Source organism: Malurus melanocephalus, unplaced genomic scaffold, assembly GCF_030028575.1.
Source record: "Malurus melanocephalus ecotype Western Australia unplaced genomic scaffold, MMel_1.1 scaffold_17, whole genome shotgun sequence".
NCBI lineage: Eukaryota > Metazoa > Chordata > Aves > Passeriformes > Maluridae > Malurus > Malurus melanocephalus.
In genome coordinates this window covers 1,624,327-1,647,103 of record NW_026623249.1, presented here as the reverse complement: position 1 = coordinate 1,647,103, position 22,777 = coordinate 1,624,327, and the positions used below count along the sequence as shown (strand labels likewise).

Sequence of the window (22,777 nt, the reverse complement as noted above, 5' to 3'; positions counted from 1 at the left end):
TTTTTTTTTTTTTTTTTTTTTTTTTTTGGGTGTGTCTAAATTGTAAGATAGGAGGTTCCCCTGCTTCTATATGAACTTAAAAGTGCCAGAGGTCCTTTCTTTGTAATAGCTGCCTCAGCTCTGTTTCTTCCTGAGCTTGCTTATTACTCGAAGGGTGCAGGATACTCAACATCTCTGAGTCAGTCATTCACTCTGTCTCACAGCAATCATGTCGATCATGTATGAATCTTGGATTGGTTTGATRTTTTGATTTCCCTTTAAGCTTTCTGGCCAGATTTCTGTTACGGATGTGTTTAGAAGAAGAGAGATTATTATAGTTGGGTTTTTTTTTTTCTAAATTAAGATAGACAAACCTGTCCTTGTACCCTACATATAACTCTTCTTTCATGAAGAAAGGACTGAGAGGATTCAGGGAGCATTTCCTCTGTCTGGCCAGGGACCATGCTTCTGCCTGCCTGCAGCTGGGATCTGCTGTGGGAGGGCAGCCTGTGTGTCTCATCCCAAGTACAGCAGCTGCTCCTCAGCCCCACCCGTGCCAGCCGCTTCAACGGGACCCCGAATAAATGAATGGGATCGCTTTCTGTTCTGCTGACTTCTCCTGCATGGTGAGTGAGCAGCTTTGTGTTGGCTGGGCAAGATTGCTGCGTGCAAGGAGCTTACCTCAGTGAGCTRTGCAGATGCTCCTGAGAATAGCTAGTGGATGGAAGGTGGTTTCAKTCTTAGTATTAAGGAAGAGATACTTCCAGCAGTAGCATAATGTTGCACAGAGCAGGCATTTGCCAGATGGTTTCGGCTCCCTTGAGGTTTTGGGATGTGAAAGGGAAAGGGCCAGGAACACACTTTTGATTCATTCCAGTAGTAGATTAATAGGCACTGTCCTGGCTTAATAAGTCTCTTAGATTTCCCAGTGGAAATGGCACATGTAATTCTGCCCAGGTCACGCTCTGCACACCTGTGTTGAAGCTTTCACAGGAAGATGCTGTGCTGCTGCAGGCAACATCTGCAAAACAAGGCTGGGGATCGGGGGCAGTTTTTTTTTGGTGGAGGGAGAGGTGAGAAAAATCTTTTTAATAAGAGCTGTTAAATAACACTTGTGGGAGTGAGACAGGTTATGAGAACCTGCTTGAATTCTGTGTTTTGGTGGGAATGTATTTAAAAAATCTTGCAGTGGTAATTTGATGTTATGAGGCCTTTTCCCCCCCCTTCCATCCTGTATTAATTGCCAGCTAGATTGCATTTTCCAGGAAGTCTGTGATTAGAGGACAAGAGGCTCTTCCTGATAAAGGTCAGAGGCTGCTGTCTCCAGAGGCTGCCGATAAAATGATGAGAGCTGTCTTATGGATTTTAACTGAAGACCTGAGCAGATGCTGTGCTGCTATTTACTTGGGAGTGAGGGGGGGAAGTCCCCCATGACCTGTCTCTTCCCAGCTCTGCTTCCAAAGGCCAGCCAATTTGTTGGGGAGTGGATTTAGTTGCTGCTCACACAAGAGGTTTGCAACTCATGACTGTGTTAAGAGGCATCTGTGTTTTTACCTCTTGGTGCTGTGGCTTCCAACAAGCTGCACTCTGATGTCACAGCAGCTCTAGGCTGGCTTGCTGCCAGGCCTAATAAAGGTTTAGCAATAGGATTGTATCTAAKGAGACCCATTGAAATTCCTTTGCAGCTTGATTTTGTTGAGGAGAGACTTCAGGTACTGCCAGCAGGCACATCTTCACTTTTTCTGGTCCATTGTTCCTGCTACACCTGGAGAGTATGGACTACCCTTTCTGACAGGTCAGGAGGACAGCAGTGGCTAACATTAGCAGCAGTTTGATCGTCATCTTTATTTCTAGGGCACCTGTCACCCTGGCTCCTTGCCATGGTCTCCCTAAGCTAAAACAGTGCTGCTCCTTTCCAAGTGCTTGGGGAACAACATCTTGTTTTCCTACCATTTATGGCAGCTAGCTCCGATCCTTTTCAGGGTCTGGAGGAAGACTGACAGGGGCCAAAGGAGTAAATGTCATGAGACTCGAGCTTTCTGTTGAAAGCTGAGATAGAGATATTTTACATCCCATGGTAAATGTAGCCGGATTTAGGCTCCTTGGTGTTTCCAGTAGAATGGCATTTCAGAACTGGGAGCTGAACTCTGACAGCAGCGTTGTCCCCAGTTGCTGTCAACTTCACTCCAGACAGAGAACTGCTGTTTTTCTCGAGCAGCTGTTGCTGTGGAGCAGAGTATGGGAAAAGTGATTGTCTCTGAAATAATTTGAAATAGACAGATAGAGCCAGCCATCTGAATTTCACTCAAGAATTAATCTAATCACTGTGTAATACGTTTTTACTGGTTTATCCTACCTAAAGGGCAAAGTTAACTACATTAAGCACAATTTGGAGCATTTGATTTCCTTCAGACTTAGACTTTGGATACAGCTGACTATCTATGTATGAATTTCGAGGTTTCTGGGCATCTCTAATCCAGTTTGTAGTGACACTAGCATTAGATAACCATAGCAAGGCCTTTATCTGAAAGGAAACATGTTCTTCAGGTCGCACAAAGGATGAAAACAGATTGTTCTGGTCACTGTTGCTTTCTGAAAATTYGGGAACAGGGAACAATTTAATACCTTGTTGCTTTGTTATCCATGTGAGTAGCTTCTTACGCTTCAGAGCTTACAGTTTGATTAAGATAAAATGAGACTATATTGCATAGGGCCTAGTGCATAATACATGTATGTGTTGACTAGCCATAGTTTTTTCAAACCATTCGTCTMATCTAAAACAAGTGTGAGTTGCTACTCATTCACTTACTCAGTTTATCTGTCTTAGAATGGGATTGGAAGAGTAAGGAGGTTGCAGTCAATCTCCAGTGGAAGAGTCTAATTTTTCCAGGATGTAATCAGAAAATGCGGCAGAATGGAATTCRCAATAGTTGGGGGGGGGCATTGTTGTTTTRTTTTGGTTGTTAMTGTTTTTTGTTTGTTTGGGTCTTTTTGTTGTTGTTCATTTTGTCATGGCAGTGTGTTGGAGAAAAAAGGAAAGGTGGAATAGCCTTAATGTGAGCTCAGCTGAAGGTGTTTGAAAGTCACAGTATGTGACTGCACAGACTGCAGTGATGCTGAGGATCAGATCTATAACTGGTCTGCTCCTATGAAAGTCAAAATTCACCTGATTCAAGTACATCCATTGACACAAGTGCTGGTTTGTTGGGATATCCCATGCTGCAAACTGTGGGTGTTTTCAGTATTCGCTGCATGTGAGATCTGCAGAATGGTAAAATACCGTGGTAAAAGATACATGTAGTATCTATTTGTATGCCTCTTGGAAGTCCTGTGTTAAGTATGTACATTAAAAAGACTTTGGATAATGGATTCCCTCTTGTTTATAGTGCGGGAGACCAGTAGTACAGTTATTCTTTACAGACAGACGCTCTTCTAAATTCCCCAAGGGACCAGTTAGATGGAGGGAACTGTTTGCTGCAGCCATGAGAGTAATACAGCACAGAAATGGTTAAAGTATGGTTGTGGCACAGGTATGGTTAAGGACACTGCCTTGCTCAGAATGAGATCAGAAGCAGAATTGCATTTCAGACAACTGACCTTTGCTGATCATTGTGAATTAAAGTTGAGGATATTATATTCTATAACTAAAATTTTCCAGTAGGTTTCTGTCATCTAGAAATCTTCCTCTGTTTTATATCTATTTATACCTCTTTTCTTATGCTTTATTAATGCCTTTTACATTTGAACTGTCTGCTGTTCTTTTATGTGGCTTGACAACTGCCAATACCCCTCTTGAAATATTTTGTTTTTAGTTCTGCTAATGGCGTTTTTGCCTGGGTTTTTTTTTCTTACTCTCGTTAATGTAATGGAAGTATCTGCAGTCCCTGACACATGTGTTTGGTCTCTTTCCACCCACCCATACTTACCACAGATTGATGCTGTGTTCCACCAAAGTCTTTCAGCAATTCAGTTTTGTTGTTTCTCAGGAGATGTCATTCAGTGTTTACTGGTGTTACCTCTTCCTTAGCTCTAGTCATTCCTTTTTTCTTTGGTGATTATATCCTTATGCCATTTCCCACGCTGAAGCCGTATTTCAGGCATTCAGCTATTTTGTCTTCATTAGGTATGTAAGGCTGCTAGGTAAAGTCATGGATTACTTTTCTTCTCAGAGGGTCAAATGAAAGAATGTTACTTGAATAAAAGAAGAAATAAAGCAGCTGTGACAATGAGGATTAAAAAAAAAAAAGGCCAAAATGTAGCAATGTAGCATTTGCTGCCTGATTTCTTCTCTCTCATAGGTGTATTTACAGTTTACCTTTAGGGTTTATTAGTCTTTGAGTCTTTCTAAGTTGGAGAGAATGCATTTTATACTCTTAAAAAAAGGGACATTAAAACCCGGTTTTCAACTCAAGCAATAAAGGATAGAATTTTATTCCTCTCTCTAGCAACTTTACTGTCCCAGGATTTGTAAACTGCTTTCTAAGCTGTAGTAAATTAGATCCCAGCAGTACMGGGCCTCTGTAGATAAATATAGTAGCCATTATACCTTGATATAGTCCTATTGCCTAGGAAAATACTACTGTTATTGAAAAGGAATTTGCTCAGGGCAAAAAGGTATCCATTACTTCCTGAATAACTCACTAACATTGTTAACCTTCCTTTCAACAAACAAGTCAGGAGGAGTCCTTTTCTGCAGGATGATATTACTCTCCATCCGTATTCTCCTTTATCATCAACAGACCTAAACCAAAGTTTCAGCATATTGATAAATCYCTCTGTGGTCCAGGGAAGAGAGCTATGTCCTGTCTTCTCCTTTCCCTACTGTTACAATACTCTTATCTTCATAACCTTTCTTAATTTGCTGGGGTATTGCTGTGCTGATGAATCTCTGATGCAGTACAGCCACTTGGCATGGTAAGCACAGAGACAAAAAAAATGGTGTAATGATGCTGCAGGTCCACTGATGATGTTTTGAAAGCAATTTGTCTCTTGCCACCTGAAATCTCACCCCTTGAATTGGATACCATCAGTTCATCCTTTGGTATAACTTCCCTTGCGGACTAGGAAAAGACAAGTGGTTGATGTAGGAGCYGAGTTGCATTTTTTTGKTTTTTTTTTTATTTATGACTTCCTCTTCAAAATCCACAACCAAAGAAATACCCTGTTTAGAACTGCCATATAAGTCTAGGGCACAGAGAATCTTTCCTCCCCTTATCAATTCAGCTGAATCTCGTATTCCTGGTTTGACACTGAAAATAGACTTYGTTGGAATATGATGCTGTATAATAGCTTTCTGCTACTTCACAGAAAAATTGAAGGGAGATCAAACTTTTTTCCATGTATGAAGGTACTAAGGCATTTATTAACTAAACTTAAAAAAATATATATATTTAAATACCCGGGTTGGAGTTTATTCTGTTCCACTTGTATAAGTATCTAAATATATTTGCTATRTGCCCGTTCAGTATGGACTTCAGACAAGATCCATGTGTGATGGAATGCAGAAGATACAGGTTGAAAATCAAGCCTGGGAGTGGCAACACAGCAGCAGAGAAGCTTTTTCTTCTGTAGATGTTCAGCTTGCTAGATTCTCCTCAGAAGGTATTGAAGGATGGCAGACTTCCCTCCTGGTCAGCCTAGTAAGGCTGACAAGTATAATTCAGGAAATGCCCACTTGGCTGCCCAAACTTAGGTTTGCTATGTCCTGGAAGTGGCTGCATAGTCATTCCGTTTCTGCAGATGAATGCCCAAACTGGAGCTATGACAATTCCTTACATCTAAATGCTTGCATGCTCTTAAGTGTTTTAACTTTGAATTCTCTGGCTTCACAATTTAGTTTTGTTCATGTGGGTGTTCTTGGTTTTAATTTAAAAGTTTATTTTTGGGAACATGTTTTCAGTGAAGTACCTTTCCTAGTTACTGAGCTTTTTCTCTTGAAGAATCGACTGTGCCTTCCMGAATAGTGCTCTTGAGCACAGTTGTGAGGAAAATCCCAAACAAACTTGAAAAAGCTGTCCTTGGTATCCATTTCTCTTTTTTTCCCTCTGTACTTGAATGATAAGCTTGTGAATTGAGATCTCCTGAAGTTTATTTAAGGACTTAAATTTAATTACTATGATAAGTCAGTAGCAGGGTGGTCCTTTAACACTGTGCGTGTCAGGGTGTTGTATTGTTTCAGGCTCTCTGCTTTTAGTGGAAGATAGTTTGGTTTTAAATAAGTAGTCTCTTTTCTGAAGCCTCTTACTGTACCATAGATGCAGAAGAGAAAACAGGGAATCCAGTTTTCCAGTAATGAAATGGGTTGCTCTATAACAAAATGGCTTTTTTTTTTCTTGTGGTATGCCAGTGTTTGGCTTATTTGCTTGGCAAAACATCTGAAAGGGATTGTGGTATTTTTCTGGGTGATTTATTGTGTGCACTTTGTATTCTTGCTTCCTTTCATAAACAGGATAAWGCAGAGTGAGGCTTCCTGGAGTCCTTTCAGATGTTGAGAGGAAATCTACCTTGTGGCTCAGAAATTCTGATAATCAGAGATAATCCAGGATCCTGAGCAGACCCAGTCGCGCAAATAAGCAGTACTCTGCTGACAGGGTAGTATCCAGCGGCACCCAAAGGAGCAAACCAACCTCAAAGAAGATCCTCTTATCTCCATAGGAGCTGCATGTGTGCCCAGGGCTGCCTTCTGTGCCTCTCCCCAAATAGCTTCCAGCCCCATCTCTAATCTTAAAAAAAACTGAAACAAGTCCCAAATAAAAATCAAAATCAACCAATCAAAYTAAATAAAAAACCCCAAGACACAAGGCATGCCCAAACCGATGACTAGCAGGAGTCTGATTCCCCTGTTCTCTTCYGGGGACCTTCTGCTGGAGTCAGATAAGCCATGGAAAGCAGCCACTGAATTGGAGAAACATCCCTCTGGGTGCTGCAGAGCATGTTGCTTTTCAGTCTCGAGTCAGACCTTTCGTAGATGATTCTTTAAATGTTTACCATGGTAGGACAGTGACTGAGTCTTCATCCTCAGTCTCAATCCAGCTTCTGCATGAAATGTGGACCCTCAGCATGGCTGTTGGCTGTGAGAGCAACTGCTTCAGTTTAAAATTAATTTTTAAAATTTTAAAATTAAAATTAAATTAAATTGAAATTTAAACTTCCATTTAAAATTAAATTTCCTTCTTCAGCCTGCTGCAATCTCATGCCTTCATTGGTAGCACTGCTTTCCTGATGCAGCCTTCTGGTATCACAGAGGCTGGCCAAGCTCAGCGAGCACCAGCAAGGCTTTAATAACAATGGACTCCCAAGAAACACCTGCATTTGGGTTTCCCATTGCATCACAGTTTTACTTCTGGCCTTATGGCAGGTTAATGTTAGTGCTGTACTTAGGGGTTGTTAGAGCTACAAGTGCAGGTGATGCAGTTCAAAGCAGACTGCACACCTTCCTTAGTGTCCACATCTAAATATGTTCACAGCTGTAATTTGGTTGAAACCCACTTGTTATCTGGTTGCATCCCTTTTGTTTGCAAGCTTGAGCTAGATAAGAGAGCCACAGAGCTGTTTGTTGGGTAGCKGTTGGAACATCTTCCTTAGTTACTGCTGGAATGGAAGGCATTTTGTTATCACAGACTGCAACAGCTGACTTTTCTCCAAATATAGAACAGAAATACTTATTGAATGCTTTGGCTCTTTGGCTCTTTTTTCAGTGTTCTACCTTTTCCCCATAGTAGCAGATCAATGCAATTGYTGGTGTTTCTATTCTTGAGTAACTTTAAAAAACTCATTATCCTCTTCCAGCTCTGACTATGGATTTTACCTCCTGTCGCTAGGATTCCCTTGTAAATTTTATTTTTTCCCTTTCTAATTTCCTTTCTATTTTCTTCTCCCAGCTTTTCTTTTTTTTTCACTTGCTAGAATATGTACAAGTGTTCAAGTGCGGGGATGTGACAGGGAAGCCCAGTAAGCAATCTGTCAGGCTAGGGAAAAATATGCCACTGTTACCTCTGGTCCCACTCAAGTGCTGAGTATGTATGTAGGTGCATTGGTTTGGTCTCTATTCTCCTTATGCATATCCAGATGCAATTGTCACAATCATTTTAACTAAGCTACCGCGAATTTCTGTTTTCACAATTGATTGCTCTTTTCTGTCAAGATGGAATCTAATATGGAGTTATTCATTTTCAGTGTAACACTTCTTGAACTAAGAAATTGTTTTCTCTAATTTAGCAGTCTGGAGGGTGGTTTTTAGCACTAGCCCACCCTATGCTTCCCGTGAGTGTTGTTGCATTAGAAATTCTGGATGATCAGATGGGATTTTCCCTCTGTTATGAAGAGGTGCTCATCTAGCCACTCATCCTGTGTGCTATCTAATATGATTTCAGTAGTGTGTGGCAGACACACCAGCTCATACCGTCTTGAGCTTTATCTCTTAGAATGTTAATCCACGAGCATTTGAAATCATATGTCTCTGAGACACAATCAGCTAGAAACAGATAACGTTTGTTTGAAACTGTGCTGTGCCCATTCCCTGTTTGCCCACTCGGATCTTTCCTAAGTAATTTACAGAAAATTCTAGCCTATTTTTTAAGCATTTGGCTTATTTGAATCTTATATACCAGCAGTATATTTGGGTTGAATTTATGCACATGACTGAGTAGGCACAATAATTCTTATATGTAGTTAAGGCTTTTGATACTGGTACAGAAGCTGGTAGATTTTATTTTTTCATTTTTGCCAATGTTTCTTACTTTTCCAAATACCTCTCTACGATATTAAATAGGTGATTACTTGCTCCCTTTTTTCTCTTTCCCCTTTTGTAACTTGCTAAGATCTTCCTTACCTCTCCAACAAGCATTAAAGCATTTTCTGACTGCTTTCTTCCCCTTTCACTTTGATTTACACAACACTCTCCCATCAGAGAAGAGGGACCAATATTCCACTAGGCTGCAGCTCTCTGAACTTTTTCTCATAGCTTGGTATATATTAATTTTAAAATATTTTTCTTTCTGCTTTTTATTCTTTTTGAGATATGAAAGTTCCCTAGGAGATAATATGTATTTCCACACGCAGCAGCCTTTCCAAGTTTCCTGACACATGTCCTGTAAACTAATACAGCAAAGCATTTGCAGGGGATGCTATCAGCCTGTGTTAGGAGCCTGTCTGAGTCATGTCTGTTTTGGTTTTTCTAGAATAAGATGCATTGACATACTGTTGTCCTCTTGCTCCTCAGAGAATGTTTTGTAGTTTTTTAGAAGAGGTTTTCCAAAAAGAAATGTCTTGTAAGGGTGCTTTGCATAAAGGCCTAATAACTTATCTCATTGCTTCCCCCATCAMCATAATTGTATCAGCCAAGCCGAATCTTTTCTTGCTTGTAATCTGAGGCTAAAATAGCACTGCTACCAGTTCTGCAATTGTGGGCATGCACTTCACGTTCTTAGTGTTGGTTTTAACCTCTGGGCAGCAGCTCCTCTCTTGAAGCAGGGTGGTGGGGCCTCTCAAGTCATCCCACAGCCTTGTTTCCTGACCCGTTGGGTATTCCTCTCACTGCTTGAGAATATTGGTTGTTGAGAAACCTGCTCTTGCAGTTCATCAAATAGGGCTCCTGCACCAGGACAAAGGTGTTACATCGCCAGAAGTCTGCTGCTCTCAATAATCTTCCCATGTGCCTTCCATAGAGAGGTGGTGGCCTTGTAGCAACAGTGGCGAATAAATTTTGAGGCAGTATTTGGATGATTCAAGGAGGGTTCATAGGTCTTGTTTTGATTTGGAGGTTGAATGCGACCTGCATAATGTGGAGTTTCTGGGATGATTTGTAACAAGTCTCAGTTGTTGACTGGAATGATTTGTAACAAGTCTCAGTTGTTGAAGTTAAGGAATAGGCTTATTCTGAAATATTTTATTTTTTTTTTCCCTGAAGGTTGTCTAAAGGATGAGAGCTTGGAGAAGAAGGGGAAAATTTTTTCTTTTTCTTTTTTTTTTAATTAGGGAAGTTATTAATAACTTTTCCACACAAGTTTAAGACTCATCCATTTCAAGTCTTTTATGGGAATACATGTGAAGCGGGATTCATTTGGGTTTGCTAACCTGGTCCTTGTGTCTTCTCACTTTCTCCCCTGCACACAAGCAAYCTCAGTTTTCATTAAAATGACCATAGGATCATTTTTGAATTGTGATTCTGGATCAGAAGAAAACTTTGAAAATGCCATCAAGGTTTTCTGGTGCAGAAATGTCTGCTTCAGTGTGCAGGCTTGCTGAACTGGTTGCTGCTGTTGGTGTGACCCTGCTGCCGAGATGTAACAGAAATGTCTGTTCATCGTGATGCAAATGTCAGCATTGCTGCTGTTTCACTCCTCTCAGAGCCTCTGAGAACAGGTTTATGGATCACATGTTTCACTCTTTGGAGACTGTGGTGCATAGGCTTTGGCACAATAAGTCATTTTTAGGAMCATTGCTTTCCACCCTCTCAACCTGTCCCATTGTGCAGAGAGTGAGAGCAGATGGGAGACCTGAGCAATGCCATAATGGAACAACCCTGTGCAATCCCAGCTTTCTGGAGGAGCTCTTGCTCCTTTCCCTGAGCAGCAGGGCTTGGGTTTTCTGGACTGGAAAATCAAGTGTTGTCTTGCTTGTCTTTAACTAGCAGATCCCTATGACTACTATATCCTGGGACATGCCTGCCCAGGGGTGTGTCTGTGGCTTGCTGAAGGTGAGGGGAGCCTGGGGAGTGTGGAGCACATCTGGGGTGTCTGGGTTGGCTGTGACATTTGTCACATCCATTTGTCACCCCATGCAGACAGGGTTTGACTCGTGGAACCTGATGCTTGTTTTGCTCCAAGCCTGCTGGATTGCATTTAAGTAATCTGTAAGTAGAGGAAGCAGAGGTGATATGAGGAATAGCACCATTTCTATATCTTTAGCTGAGATAAAAATATTTCTTCAAAAATTCATTTCCAAGGAGACCAGTGCCTCAATGAAAACACTTTTTAATTTATTTTTTTTCCTGTTTGAGACGAGACCATATTTAACTTAGCATTTGGAGCCCGGCAAGGGAAGTAAATTCTTCATTTTGAGGTGGGAAGGGAAGGGGGTGAGAAACCCGTTTTCCTAGTTTGGAAGAGCGGTTTAACTGATTAATGAGATGCGAGGTGACACTCATCCTGTGGCATCGGGCACGGGGGATGGGATGAGGATTGCTCGTGCGGGGAAGGGCTTGCTGGTGCTTGTCGGGGTAACTGCAGTGAGTGTCTATTACTTTTCCCGGAGCTGCCGCCCCACCGGCAGAGCTTTGCAATCGTGAAATTGGAGCAGGCTGGGAGCTCAAAGCTGTGAGGGCACTTGCCCCAGTCAGACTTGGGGGGAAGCTGCCTCCAGGCAAGTGGGAATCCGAAACACTGAGGAACCGGAGGCAGCTGCCGCTTTCTCTTTAGCAATATGCAAGTCTTTAAAACACTCGTGTGGAGCCACCTGCGAAAGCATTTTAACCCCTTGATCTGCGTGGCTTCTTTCCCGATATCGCGTCGACAGTGGTTGTTTTTCCTGAGGGAGCTCCAAGGCTGGCACGCATTGATTTTTCTCCTTAGCTTCAGGATCCCCGTAGTTGTGCTCCTCGATGCCTGTCAGTGGTTAATGATTAAATACAGCTACTGAATTGTGACCGAATTCGGGGTGTTGACTAAACGGGGTAGATGAAGATGTGCAGAGCCTGCCAATGGCACCTTACATAGCTCCTGCAGCTACAGATGATTCCTGGGGGAGCAATTAGTGGGTGGTGGGGGAATGGGTCCTCACCCCCAGTGACCTTGGAGGACAAGGCTGTGTTCTGCCTCATTCACGGCTACAGGATCCCTTTTCTCAAGTAAGCACTCTCCAGCACTGGGAGCCGGGCTGCATTTATTACTAACCCCACCCATCCCTGCCTCTTGCAAGAATCTTGTGAGGCCGAGATTGTGTTTTTAGAAGCAGAATGACAGAGAGAAATTCCCTGGAGGCGAATGCAGAGTGTGTGCCGTGCACGCCAGTACAGACACACGGGGCTGGGAACTCCCAGGGAGAGATTAAGTGCAGAGAAGAGCGCAGAGCAGCCAGAGCTGGTGGAGGGGGGTGGAGGAGGCGAGGCGTTTTCTAAGCCTCAAATCGAGCTGTTCGGAATTTTTTTCTTTAAGAAAAAAAACCAAAAAACACCCTCAACCAACCTCGGTGTGGACAGTCTTACTGAAGTGCCTCTTGTGTTGCCGGATCATCTCACTGCTGGGTTTGAAGGACCCAGGCTAACATGATGTACCTCTGGGTGAGTAGGAAGTGTGTGTGAGGGCTTGCACGCTTTGCACATATAAGGAATGGAAAGCTGAAGGACTCTGCGCTAATGTGAATGGCCTTCACTGTTGGGCTTAGCTTTCTACAGCCTCTACTCACAGTGGGCTAGTTTTCCCTTGTAAAAAATAATATTTTGAGCAAATGCTGTTAACTGGGTATCAAGCAGGCTTTTCCCGTGGTTATAAGTTCCTCATTCCTCTGGAGAGAACAGTTTTAGGCAAGTGCCTTGGAGACAAAATTTTTGGTATAATGCTGCTCACTGTCTGCCAGCTGAGAGACCTGTGTATATATATATATATATATATATATATATTTAATTTTTTTTTTTTCATGTGTAAGGCTGTTCCCATGTGCCTCTGCTTTATGGGATTTTTGGTGTTTCTGAGAGACATCCCAGGTAGTGGAGGAGTGCTGCTGAAAGGGATTTGTAAGTCACTGAAGGGTAGGAGAGGAGCAGGAAGGGGCTAGATAGTTTTGCAGGACTTTGGGGATGGGGGGAGAAACTGTTTCGAGAAAAGCTGGATGCAAGGTTGTTTTTCCAGAAGTGGCACGGTTACTCAAGTTTCTGATGGAGTATGGAAAATAATGTCAGGAAAAACATGTAAAATGTTATATAAATCCAGCAAGCAAAGTTCCAGCTTATACAAAGGAATATGTATTTTCAGCCTTTGAGCAAGGACCGGAATTTATTCTGGAGCAGCCAGCTCTTAGACTGCTCAGTCATCAATGTGTAGTTTTGTCTGCTCCTGGGCACCCTTGAGATCAGCAGTTTGCCCTTGGGTTTCCTTACCTTGATATGTGAGGTGAAGAATTATTGGGTCCCAAGTTTTGTTTTGGTTTTTTTTTTCCAAAAAAAATTCCACCTTATTTGTAACTCAGAATGTGGGGGCTCTCTCTGCCTCTGACTSCTTTGAGTTCAGCTCCCCATCACTCCCAGGAACAAACACTGGTTTATTTTAGCAACAAAGCAAGCCTTGGAACCCAGGCAGAAGGATTTGACTTCCCTCCTTTGCTCATACACACAATATCTTTGTTGCAGGGTAACTTGATCCTGCGCAGGGGTATGCATATGCACACTTTCCTGGTTTCGTCCAGCAGGCCCTGCTGGCAGGCACGTCCACCTTCTCCGCTCAGCCCCTTGCCACAGCCTGGTGTGTGGGAACCCCACTTGGGGTGCTGGTTTTTAGTGAGAAAGATCTGGCAGGTCCCATGGCTCAACTAAGATTTGTGCTTGGTTTGGTGGGTGGGGTCAGAGAAGAAGTAATTCAGCCATGCTGCTGCTGATCTCAGATAAGGAATAAACAATGGAGATGTTCCTTACTCTGCTGAAATGGGGAGGATGAGTGTGGGAGCAGAGGAGAGCTGCCCTGCTGTTTCACCGCCTGTACTGAAGGGTGAAGTGTTAGCCTGCCTGAAGACTAGCTTTGCCCCAAAAGGTAAAGCACTGACCTGGATTCTTACAGGAGGGATGAGTTTTGGTATGCTTGCCAATGGATGAACCGCATGGGCTGCCGCTTCTACCTGTACCCTAAACTTCAGGTAGCACTACTGCTGTGTTTGCATTGCAAAGAGAAGTGGGGAAAATAAATATTAAATGCTTGAATAGCTGAAGGGGTTTTAAAGGCATCATCTGGGCGCTGTGCCATGATAATTAAAAAAAATTAGTGAATTTTTGCTATCTGGATATGATCTTTCCCTTCTCAGTACAGGTGACACTATTACTTTTGGGGAATCTTCTCTTCCTTGGACTTTCAGGGACCATTTCCTCTGTGCCCATTTGTGTTTTTGCTTTAAGCTCTTTTTATCCTGACAGGCTACATAACCTTTAGCGGTGAGAACAAGGAGCCTCGACTGACAGATCTGGTTTGGTGTGGGGCTTGTTGTGCTTCTGCTGTGCCAGTTTCTTGCTTCCCTGCTCACAGGTTCCCTCCTGCCTCTCATTCTCTTCTCGTATCTTGTGCTATCTTTTTTCCTGCTCTCTGTCTCTTGTCCTTGGAATGTTAGGACTTCAGTAGATGCATGGAGATTTGTACTGAGTCATTCCTTAATTYAGTGCATGAAGCTACATTAAAACAATGTTAAATTTGAGGTTTTAAATATGCAAGTCCTGAAATCCAGAATTAAGATTCCCACAGCAACCATAATGTTTCTCCCCCAGCCCCCCACCCCCCAGGGGTGCATGTTACAGAATTATCTTCTTTGAAGAGATTGTGCAATGTTGAGTGCTGTCAGGTCTGACAAATAGTAAAATAAAAAGGAAAACGTGCCTTCCTCTGCAGCTGTGGTGTGGCGCGAATGCTGAACCCAGACGTGCAGGCTACCTGCAACATCACAGTCCCTGATTATAATGCTGTCTCTGGAATGAAATGATATTGTAGCCTTGGTTCAGTCTGACATTCCTGCTTGCTGAACTGTATTCCCTCGGGTGAAACTTGTTGCAGGGTACTCTTAAATATTTGAAAGCCTTGTAGACTGCAGGAGATTGTGGGCTGTGGGGAGCTGGAGAGTRGGAAACTTAAAATATTTGTTGTGATGACCTAATGCTTGGCATTGTGAGTGGAGTGAAGGCGGCAGACTATCTGTGCCATTAAATATCAAGAGACACTATTTATCTTAACATTTCTATTGTGTAGGATGCAGTTGTATAAAGTCTTTCTGAGTCAGAGATGGTATGATAGTCTCTCTGATGTTGCAAACCATCTGAATGCATCATCAGTGTTGAAACTCAAGGTGGATTCTTGCATTATGTATAGGAAGTCCACATAGGAGTTCTCTTTTTGCAGGCTAGTGTTTTGTTTGTGCAGGACCATCTAACTCTAGTTTGTCTCTTCTCAAACTCATCCCCATTTGTTTGCAGCTGTCTGGGCTCTTGAATTGCTCAAGAGAGCTCCTAGTCATCATTTTGCTAACTGGGACATGGGTAATTTGGGCTATGAAGACAAGAGGATCTTTGCACTGAGAGAGATCATAATGACAACATGGGGGCAGGTGGTGTGCTGGTGACAGCCAGGAGCAGAGTGGTTTGAAGGTGGGAAAAGCATTCAACCCTTTACTGGATAAGAAAGCCCAATCTTTTTCATTTATGAGCAGATGAATCTTTGTGTACTGTGAGTCATGAGATATAATCTAGAGTCATTTCATTCCAAGTATTTTCTAAAGAGCATGATGTGTTCTGAGAGTTGCATGTATGAATGTTGCCTTGTTGGAGGTCTGTTGTTACAAGAAAGGTTGAAAAAGGAAGGGCAGCAGCCCTGTGAAGAAAATTATCAATCATCCTTCTCCTGTGCTCAAAGACAGCTGAAACTATCAAAGGCAGGAAGGACCAAGGTAAGAGAGGTCCATGCTGTTGCTAGGCTTCTGGTAGGAAAGCGCTGGATTCATCGCTCTGTTTATAGTGGGTATGGATAATTTCCTCATTTCTCACAGCCGTATACAGAGTACATGCTGAGTGTTTGTGAGAGGGCTGGCTGCCTATTGCAACTAGAAATGAACTCTTTCTCTGTAGCCCTATGAAAGTGAAGATCTTACCTAGACCCAGCAATTACCATCCAGCAAGAAAAGTGCTAGTAAGCTTGCCAAGCTCATTTTGCATTGTCTTGTTGGTTTTCTTCCTGACCTGTCTTTTACTTGCCTTTTTGTCACTTAAAAGTCTCTCTTTGCATTCACTGGAATAATTTTTCCCTCTAGGCTCCAAGCTCATCAGCTTTACCACCAAGGGATTGGATACCCAACTCTGCTGCCAAACTTGAGTCTTAGCAACGAGCTCTTCCTCACGCCAGGTCTTTCTATTATTTGTTTGGTCTTTCTTTCATGAGAGGTAGCTGCTGCCAGTGAAAAGTATGGACATTACACCACGGGTTTCAAAGCACCAAAACAAGTGGCTATCCAGGGAAAACTGCCTCACTGCTCTGTTCTGGTGCCAAGCCTGGGGCAGCTCTTGCTGGGGAAGTCCAGCAGTGCCTCTTGGTCTTTGGCTGGAACCTGTTTGGTAGGCAAATGTACATGTCAGCCATCATCTGAAGCTCTGATGGGAGGGAAAGGGCATAGGTGCTGCATGTGAAAAATGCATGTGTGGCATGGTCAGTGCTGAGAGAGGTGGAGATGGAGTTGCCTCTGAGGGACTGTGGCTGTGAGGATGGAGAAAAGTTTTCCTGAATAAACATTAGAGGTCAGATCTGGGTGAATTTCTTTGAGTATGTTAAAAGACATTTATGTTAATATAAACACTCATTTTTGGATTTCTGTTCTGCAGCAGAAAAGCCCTAGAAAATCATAAAATAGAGCTCATGTGAAAATCCTAGAGCTAGTAGCCTGTATGCTGATTCCCCAGCCTGCAAATCCCTGTGGTGCCCTACTGTGGCATGCATATATAGCAGCTTGAAGCCAGAAGTAATATCATTATGTTTGTCCAGCACTGCAGCTGACATAATGAGTTCTGCTGCTCGATAAGGTTTATTAGCTTTGGTGCAGCACCTCATGAACATGGTTATACTGCTTCCACACTCRAGCTGCTCTGTGCACAGCTGGGTTGGGGACGTCTGCACTGTGTTCCTTTGGGGCTTTGTGTGACAAAGCAACTTGCAACTGTTTGCATCTAGGATTTAATACAAGCTTTTGAGATTTGGGAAACAGAGAAAGAAGAGTGTATGAAAGAGATTATATTATATGACTGCCTGTGTTTTTAGAGGACTAGAGTTGATAATCCAGGCCATCTTTTCCAATTCTATATTCCGGCAAGCCTGTAATTGGGGAAGATGCCAAGGTCACTACTGAGACAGGAAAGACCAATGCAGGTCAAAAGGAGAAGCCATTTCAAGTAAAGGCACTGGCTTCAGAAGATGAATTTTTAGGATCAGGATGCTCTGCTCTCTAGGCTACTGTGATTTTATCTGGTTTTATGTAAGTCAGGTGTACAACACATGGCCATCATGTTCAGGAATTCCCTTCCCTGATGAGGCTAAATAAAAGAATTAGGGGGATATAGGCTTGCTCAGTTGGTGAATTTCTCCAGTGGCTCTTCTGCCTGACTGCTGTATTCCCACCTGTCCAAACAGTGATGAGCACGMGGACTCTGTTTGCGATAAGCCTGTCCAAGCCTTGGAAGACTGACAGGGGCTGGGTCCTGTTTAAGATAGTTTTTCACAAAACAGCCTGTTTATCTTGGAAGGAGGAGAATAAACCGTAAGAGAATAAAGAGAGAATAAGTCTCAATCGTCATGATTTCCAGCTGAAATCTTGAGGAATAGTGCAGATAATAGCAATTTGAGACTGAACATCTGTGTTTCCTGCATTTCCCATGGTGCTTATTTCCTAATGTTAATTCCATTAGTGACACAACTTTACCATTTTCATAGAATCACAGAATTCTTAGGGTTGGAAAGGAGATCCATGGAGATAATTTGGTTCAATCCCCCTGCCAAAACAGGGTCATTTAAAGTAGGTGACATAGGAACATGTCCAGATGATTTTGAATGTCTTCAGAGAGGAAGATTCCATCATCTCCCTAGGCAGCCTGTTCCAATGTTCTGCCACTCTCAATATAAAGAAGTTCATGTTCATCGTGAGGTGGAACTTCTTGTGTTTTAGTTCATGGCCATTGCTCCTCATCCTGTCACTAGGCACCACGAAAAGGAGTCTGGCAACAACCTCTTGTCACCCGCCTTTGAAATATTTTGAATGCATTAATGAGATCCTCTTTCAGTTGTCTCCACACGAAACAGGCACGGCTCCTGCAGTCTCTTCTTATACAAGATGGTTCAGACCCCTCATGATCTTCACGGCCTCTGCTGAACCCTCTGTGGTATCTCATCTTTCTTGAAACGTGGGGCCCAGAATTGGACACAGCACTCCAGGTGTGGCCTCACTAGGGCCAAGTAGGAGGAGGAGTATCAGCTCCCTCACCACACTTTTCCCAATGCACCTCAGGATACCACTGGCCCTCTTGGCTGCAAGGACACTCTGCTGGCTCATGGCTATTGTCATCCACCAAAAGTCTTTCCCTGCTGAATTGCTCTCTAGTAGGTCCTTGGAGTTATTCCTCCCCAGGTTCAAGACCCGATATTTGCCCTTGTTGAACCTCATTAGGTTTCTCTACACTCAACTCTCCAGCCTATCAGAGAGCTGTCGTAACCCCCAAGGTAATGGCAATGGTGTAGGAAAGGTCTCTGAGTGGACCTGAATTGGGGTAGCTTTCTTATCACAGCTGTAAGCAGTCACTAGGCTAGCAACTGTGTATGCGTGCATGCTTAACCAAAGTATGATTGGACAATTTATGCAATTAGCTGGAAAATACCTCTTCGTCATTCAGTGAGGGTTGCTGGGTACAGCAGGAGCTTGAGTGATGTAGAGGGGTTAGGCAAAATATTCTCTGTAYGGAGTTATCARTTTGGAGCAGAAATTGCAGTCTGTATCTGCAGTACCACGGCTCTGAATGGTAGCCCGTACCCAAGGCAATGTGATTCACCCTRCAGCCATGCATTGGAGAAGCAAGCTGTGCTGATGGACCAGTGCAGATAGTTCCACATTGGAAGTGAAAACAGGCTTAGAGAAAATTAAGAAATTCATTGAGAATGTGGTTTGTGCCCTCCAGTGCTAAATTCTTTTGCTAAAAATGTTAGAGATTCCTCAAAGCTGTGAAGATGCTTAAACAAGTAATTAAGTTTCCTTCGTCTGTCCCTCAAATTTAGGTTTCATTGTTCTCAGAGTCCTGTGTCTCATGACTAATATACTGCCTGCACAATGTGCTGGCTGTTTTTTTACCAGATGGTTCTTGGGTCTGTAGCTGAATCCAAGGCAAAGGCAGTTAGTTTTCTCCTGCCTCAAATGAAAGATGCTGTTCCCCACACAGTGCTCTAATTGAATCTTGGACATTAGACAATGATGAAGTGAAAATATTTTGACCAGATGGCAATTTTAAAAGATATTCTTAGTGATTATTATTCATCATATTTAAGGAGCTGGCATAGGATGATACTAGAAAACTCCTCTGTACATTTATTTATAATTTATAAATCATGTAATGTTGAAACAAAGTTTAAATTCAGAAAAAAGCTGGAATTCAAATATGTATATGTGGCTAGAAGACAAAAAATGTGGGGTGTGAACTGCCTGTTCCTATGTTTTCACTTTTCATTTCCCTTTTAATGGCCTCCTTTTTCATTTCACCCTCAATCATGAAGGTGATGTCTGCTTGCATCCATGACATACCTTTTGGATGAAGAACCCTTGTGAATAAAGATGAAGTATCCCTCAGGAAGATGCAGTATAAGTGGGGTGCTTGTCTCCCTGCGGACCATCTCGGCAGCACTGCAGAGCAGATTTGCTCTGAGGCCTGTTGGGTCCAGCTGTCATTCCAGCTATTTCCCCTGACTCCCAATTTATTACACTGTGATTTTGGCTGCTGCTTGAGAGAGTAGGAGCAGGGGATGGTGATTACCTTTTGTTGGCCAACCAGCTGAAAAGGAGAAGCCCATTCAACGTACTTGAGGCTACTGATTGTGACATCTTTTAAGAATTGGGTGGTATTGGCATTTTTAAATGTTAGTGTTGGGGAAATTTTTCTTCTGCAGAAGAAACTTTGGTGGAGTCTATGCAGTGTATATGTAACTGCTGTTTTTAAACAGCAGTTTTGGGACTGAGAAGTGCTGTAGAAATATGAGATGCTTTAATGCTTTTTCCTTGCATCAGGAATGTTGCTCTTCAATGCAGCTGTTTAGCTGTTGTGAGCAGGTGTGCAATAAACACCCTTTCCCTTTTCAATCAAGTGCAGTGGTCATAGATACCCTCTTATTTAAACATGCACGGTTTTCTCTCCTACAAGAATTGAAAACTTTTAAAATAGCTTACTATCTAGAAAGTATTTCTAGCTTTGTCCTGCTTCCTTCTTCCCCTCCCCCTTGCTACCAGCTCAAATTACTGACAAGCTTTGGAAATTTTGGGGCAGGGGAAGAGAGGTGCAGCTGGCCTGCATGTGTTGCACCAGCTGTAATGCAAATGACACATGCTGAAAGAGGCTTTTCTCACTTTTGTAATTCTTGGATATTGTTGTGCAATGGGGACATGCGACAATTTGTCTTAAGTGTGTTTGCGGATACGTTCCGCAGAGTATAGTGCATCCTTTGTTCCTTGCCAGCAAGAGGCAATATCAAAATCCAATTGCCCGTTGGCAGCATGTCTGATTGCAGCTGGGACTGTCCTGCCTTCCCTATCCATCAGGCCTTGGGTGATCCCATCACACTTGATACGAGTTAATTTAGAGCTGGCCAGAACATAGACTTTGGTAAATCCTCAGCTTCCTTGGCTTTTTGGACACCTTGTAGTAAACCACAATTTTTTTGTTCTTTGTTTTTGAAAGTGTCATTACCTATTGCTCTTCTGCCTGAGAGGGCCAAAGGGGCAGTTCTTGGCAGTCCTGTGCCCTGGTTGTTTGTGGGTACCAGTGAATTTTTCTGCTGCTTGTCTGAAGCAGTAAAAGTGCAGGCAGTGGAGGTTCAGCTGTGTAAAAACAAAGCCTGATGTTAATTTAATCCCATTACATTGTGTTGATCACTCAACCACTGGACTCTTAGTAGGATTCCAGCTTTAATCCTGTAAGGATCAATCTGGCCCGTTGCTTTTCTGTCCTGATCCTAAATCCCCCTTTAATCTTGTTAATTTTACCAGGCCTTTTTTGGTTTCATTTTTTTCCCTTGTGGACCAGCAAAACCACATTAAATCTTTGTGTTGCTCTCTCTGACCAGGTTTTTTTAGCCTTTGTTCATCCTGTTGAGGAGCAACATTCTCCTGAAGGCTGGTTTCATCATTCATAGCAGTGCATTTGGTGGTCTGGTGTCTGCTGCTTCAGACTCCTGTGGAGTCAGCTAGTTACACTGTTGTGCTGAATCCCTCCTGTCTCTGACAGGATTTTTCTTTATTTTTTTATCTGTTGTTTGATACTGTGCTGTCTAAAGGGGGTGGGAAATCATGGAACATGACAGCCACTTTGAAATTGCTTTCTTATTTTAAAGAAAAAGGGTTTTGGAGCAGAATCTCGTCATTGGAGGAGAAGGCAATGTAAGGGAATGTAGTGCACTGTTTGGGTGATGAGGCACATGCTCTGAAACGACAGGAACCTGTGTCAGGGCCTGGGTAGTCCCGTGGCCCACAAAAACATTCTGAAGGTCACAGAGAAATTCAACTGCTTAAATCAACCTTTTTATGTTTATGTGTGTTCGGGTGGCTGAGGAGAGGAGTAATGCACATTCAGACTCGAGGCTCTTTATCTTCACTGTCTGCGGGCCTCCAAACCCAGTGCTGCCTTTTCTGTGTAATGCACAAGGCCAATTTCTCACTGTGACAATCTGCTCCTGGCACTTGCAATAGAAACTAGCAATGCTTAATGTATTTGTCTCTGGTATTTCCTATAGTGTAAAGARGAAAACCAACCTAAAATTGCACATACATTTGCTATAACTCGATCAAGAGCTGACAGGTCATTTCTGGAACATTTCTGTGCTGAGATCCTGACTGCTCCGCCCCTGTCTGTGCTGCTCTGCCTTACCTAGCAGAAAGGCTTCTACTTTCCAGCCTTTCAGCCAACTCCTGGTTTCCTATCACCTTGCCAGAGCACCATGGAGCTGATTCCTTGCCAGAACGCAGGCTGTAGGTATGGATCTGCCTTAGAAGTAACCAAGGTGATTCCCTTTAAAACCAAATAAGAGGGGAAACCATGTTTGGATCACAGAGGATGAGCTCTGTGGAYGCATTTATTCCAATTAAAGCAGCTCTTGTGCTTATTTTTTGGAAAACACTTAGAGCCATGACAAGGAAGTGGCAATTGCTTTTGAGGAAATGTGGGCATTTTCCCAGCAGTTGTAGGGTTAAGGAAATTGTAGAGGGGTGACATGGTGACAGTGTTCCCTATTTTTGTGTGTTGCCAGTAGCGAGAAGAGGGAAACTTTGATTTCTAATCCGCTTTGGAGGATGCTCTGTATCAGGGCTGCACAGAAACATCCAGTCAAGCAGCTCCTTTATCATAAAGGGGATTTTAATTAAAACTGTTCTCGCATCATGAGCGAAATGAGCGTCAGTGCCAGCCAGCCCTGTACTGGGCATTTATCTCCTTCAAACCACATTACCAGTAATTGCTGCATTAAATCAAAGTCGCGGGAGATTACAGGTCTGAATTGGGCAGGCGGCTGGTGCCAGTGTGAGGAGCCCATGCTGCTGAGCTGCTGATACGGGAACCCCCTCTGCCCCCCAGCTGGGAGTGAAGAGTCAGAACGGCTGCTGGATCCCAAGAAGGCCTTCTCATTACAGGGCAGGAATTTTTGTCATAACCTAGGAGGAGTGGAAGGCTGTATGCTTGGAGCATTTTAAGCTGCTGGGCTTTTTCTATTAAATTTCTTTGAAAACAAACAATAACAAAACAAACTCTGTGACATTGCCATCCCACCTGTGTCTGCTGTTTGGATCCACCACAGATGYTCCCTTTTGTTCATCTTCTGCTGCTTATCCC

At 43.0% G+C, this 22,777-nt stretch overlaps 1 protein-coding gene across 12 annotated transcripts in view; it reads left to right on the top strand.

Annotated features, from left to right (window-relative positions):
- The window catches only part of RBFOX2 (RNA binding fox-1 homolog 2), a 170,059-nt gene that overhangs the window by 46,606 nt on the left and 100,676 nt on the right, over nucleotides 1-22,777 (top strand). Inside the window, exon 1 of one of the 12 annotated variants that reach the window (XM_057387414.1) lies at nucleotides 11,979-12,256. The exons of the other annotated variants lie outside the window; for them this stretch is intronic. Within the exon in view, the coding sequence (XP_057243397.1) occupies nucleotides 12,242-12,256 (15 nt within the window). The 5' untranslated portion in view covers nucleotides 11,979-12,241. Of the gene's footprint in view, nucleotides 1-11,978; nucleotides 12,257-22,777 lie in introns of those variants that run through there. 12 annotated transcript variants of the gene reach the window in all.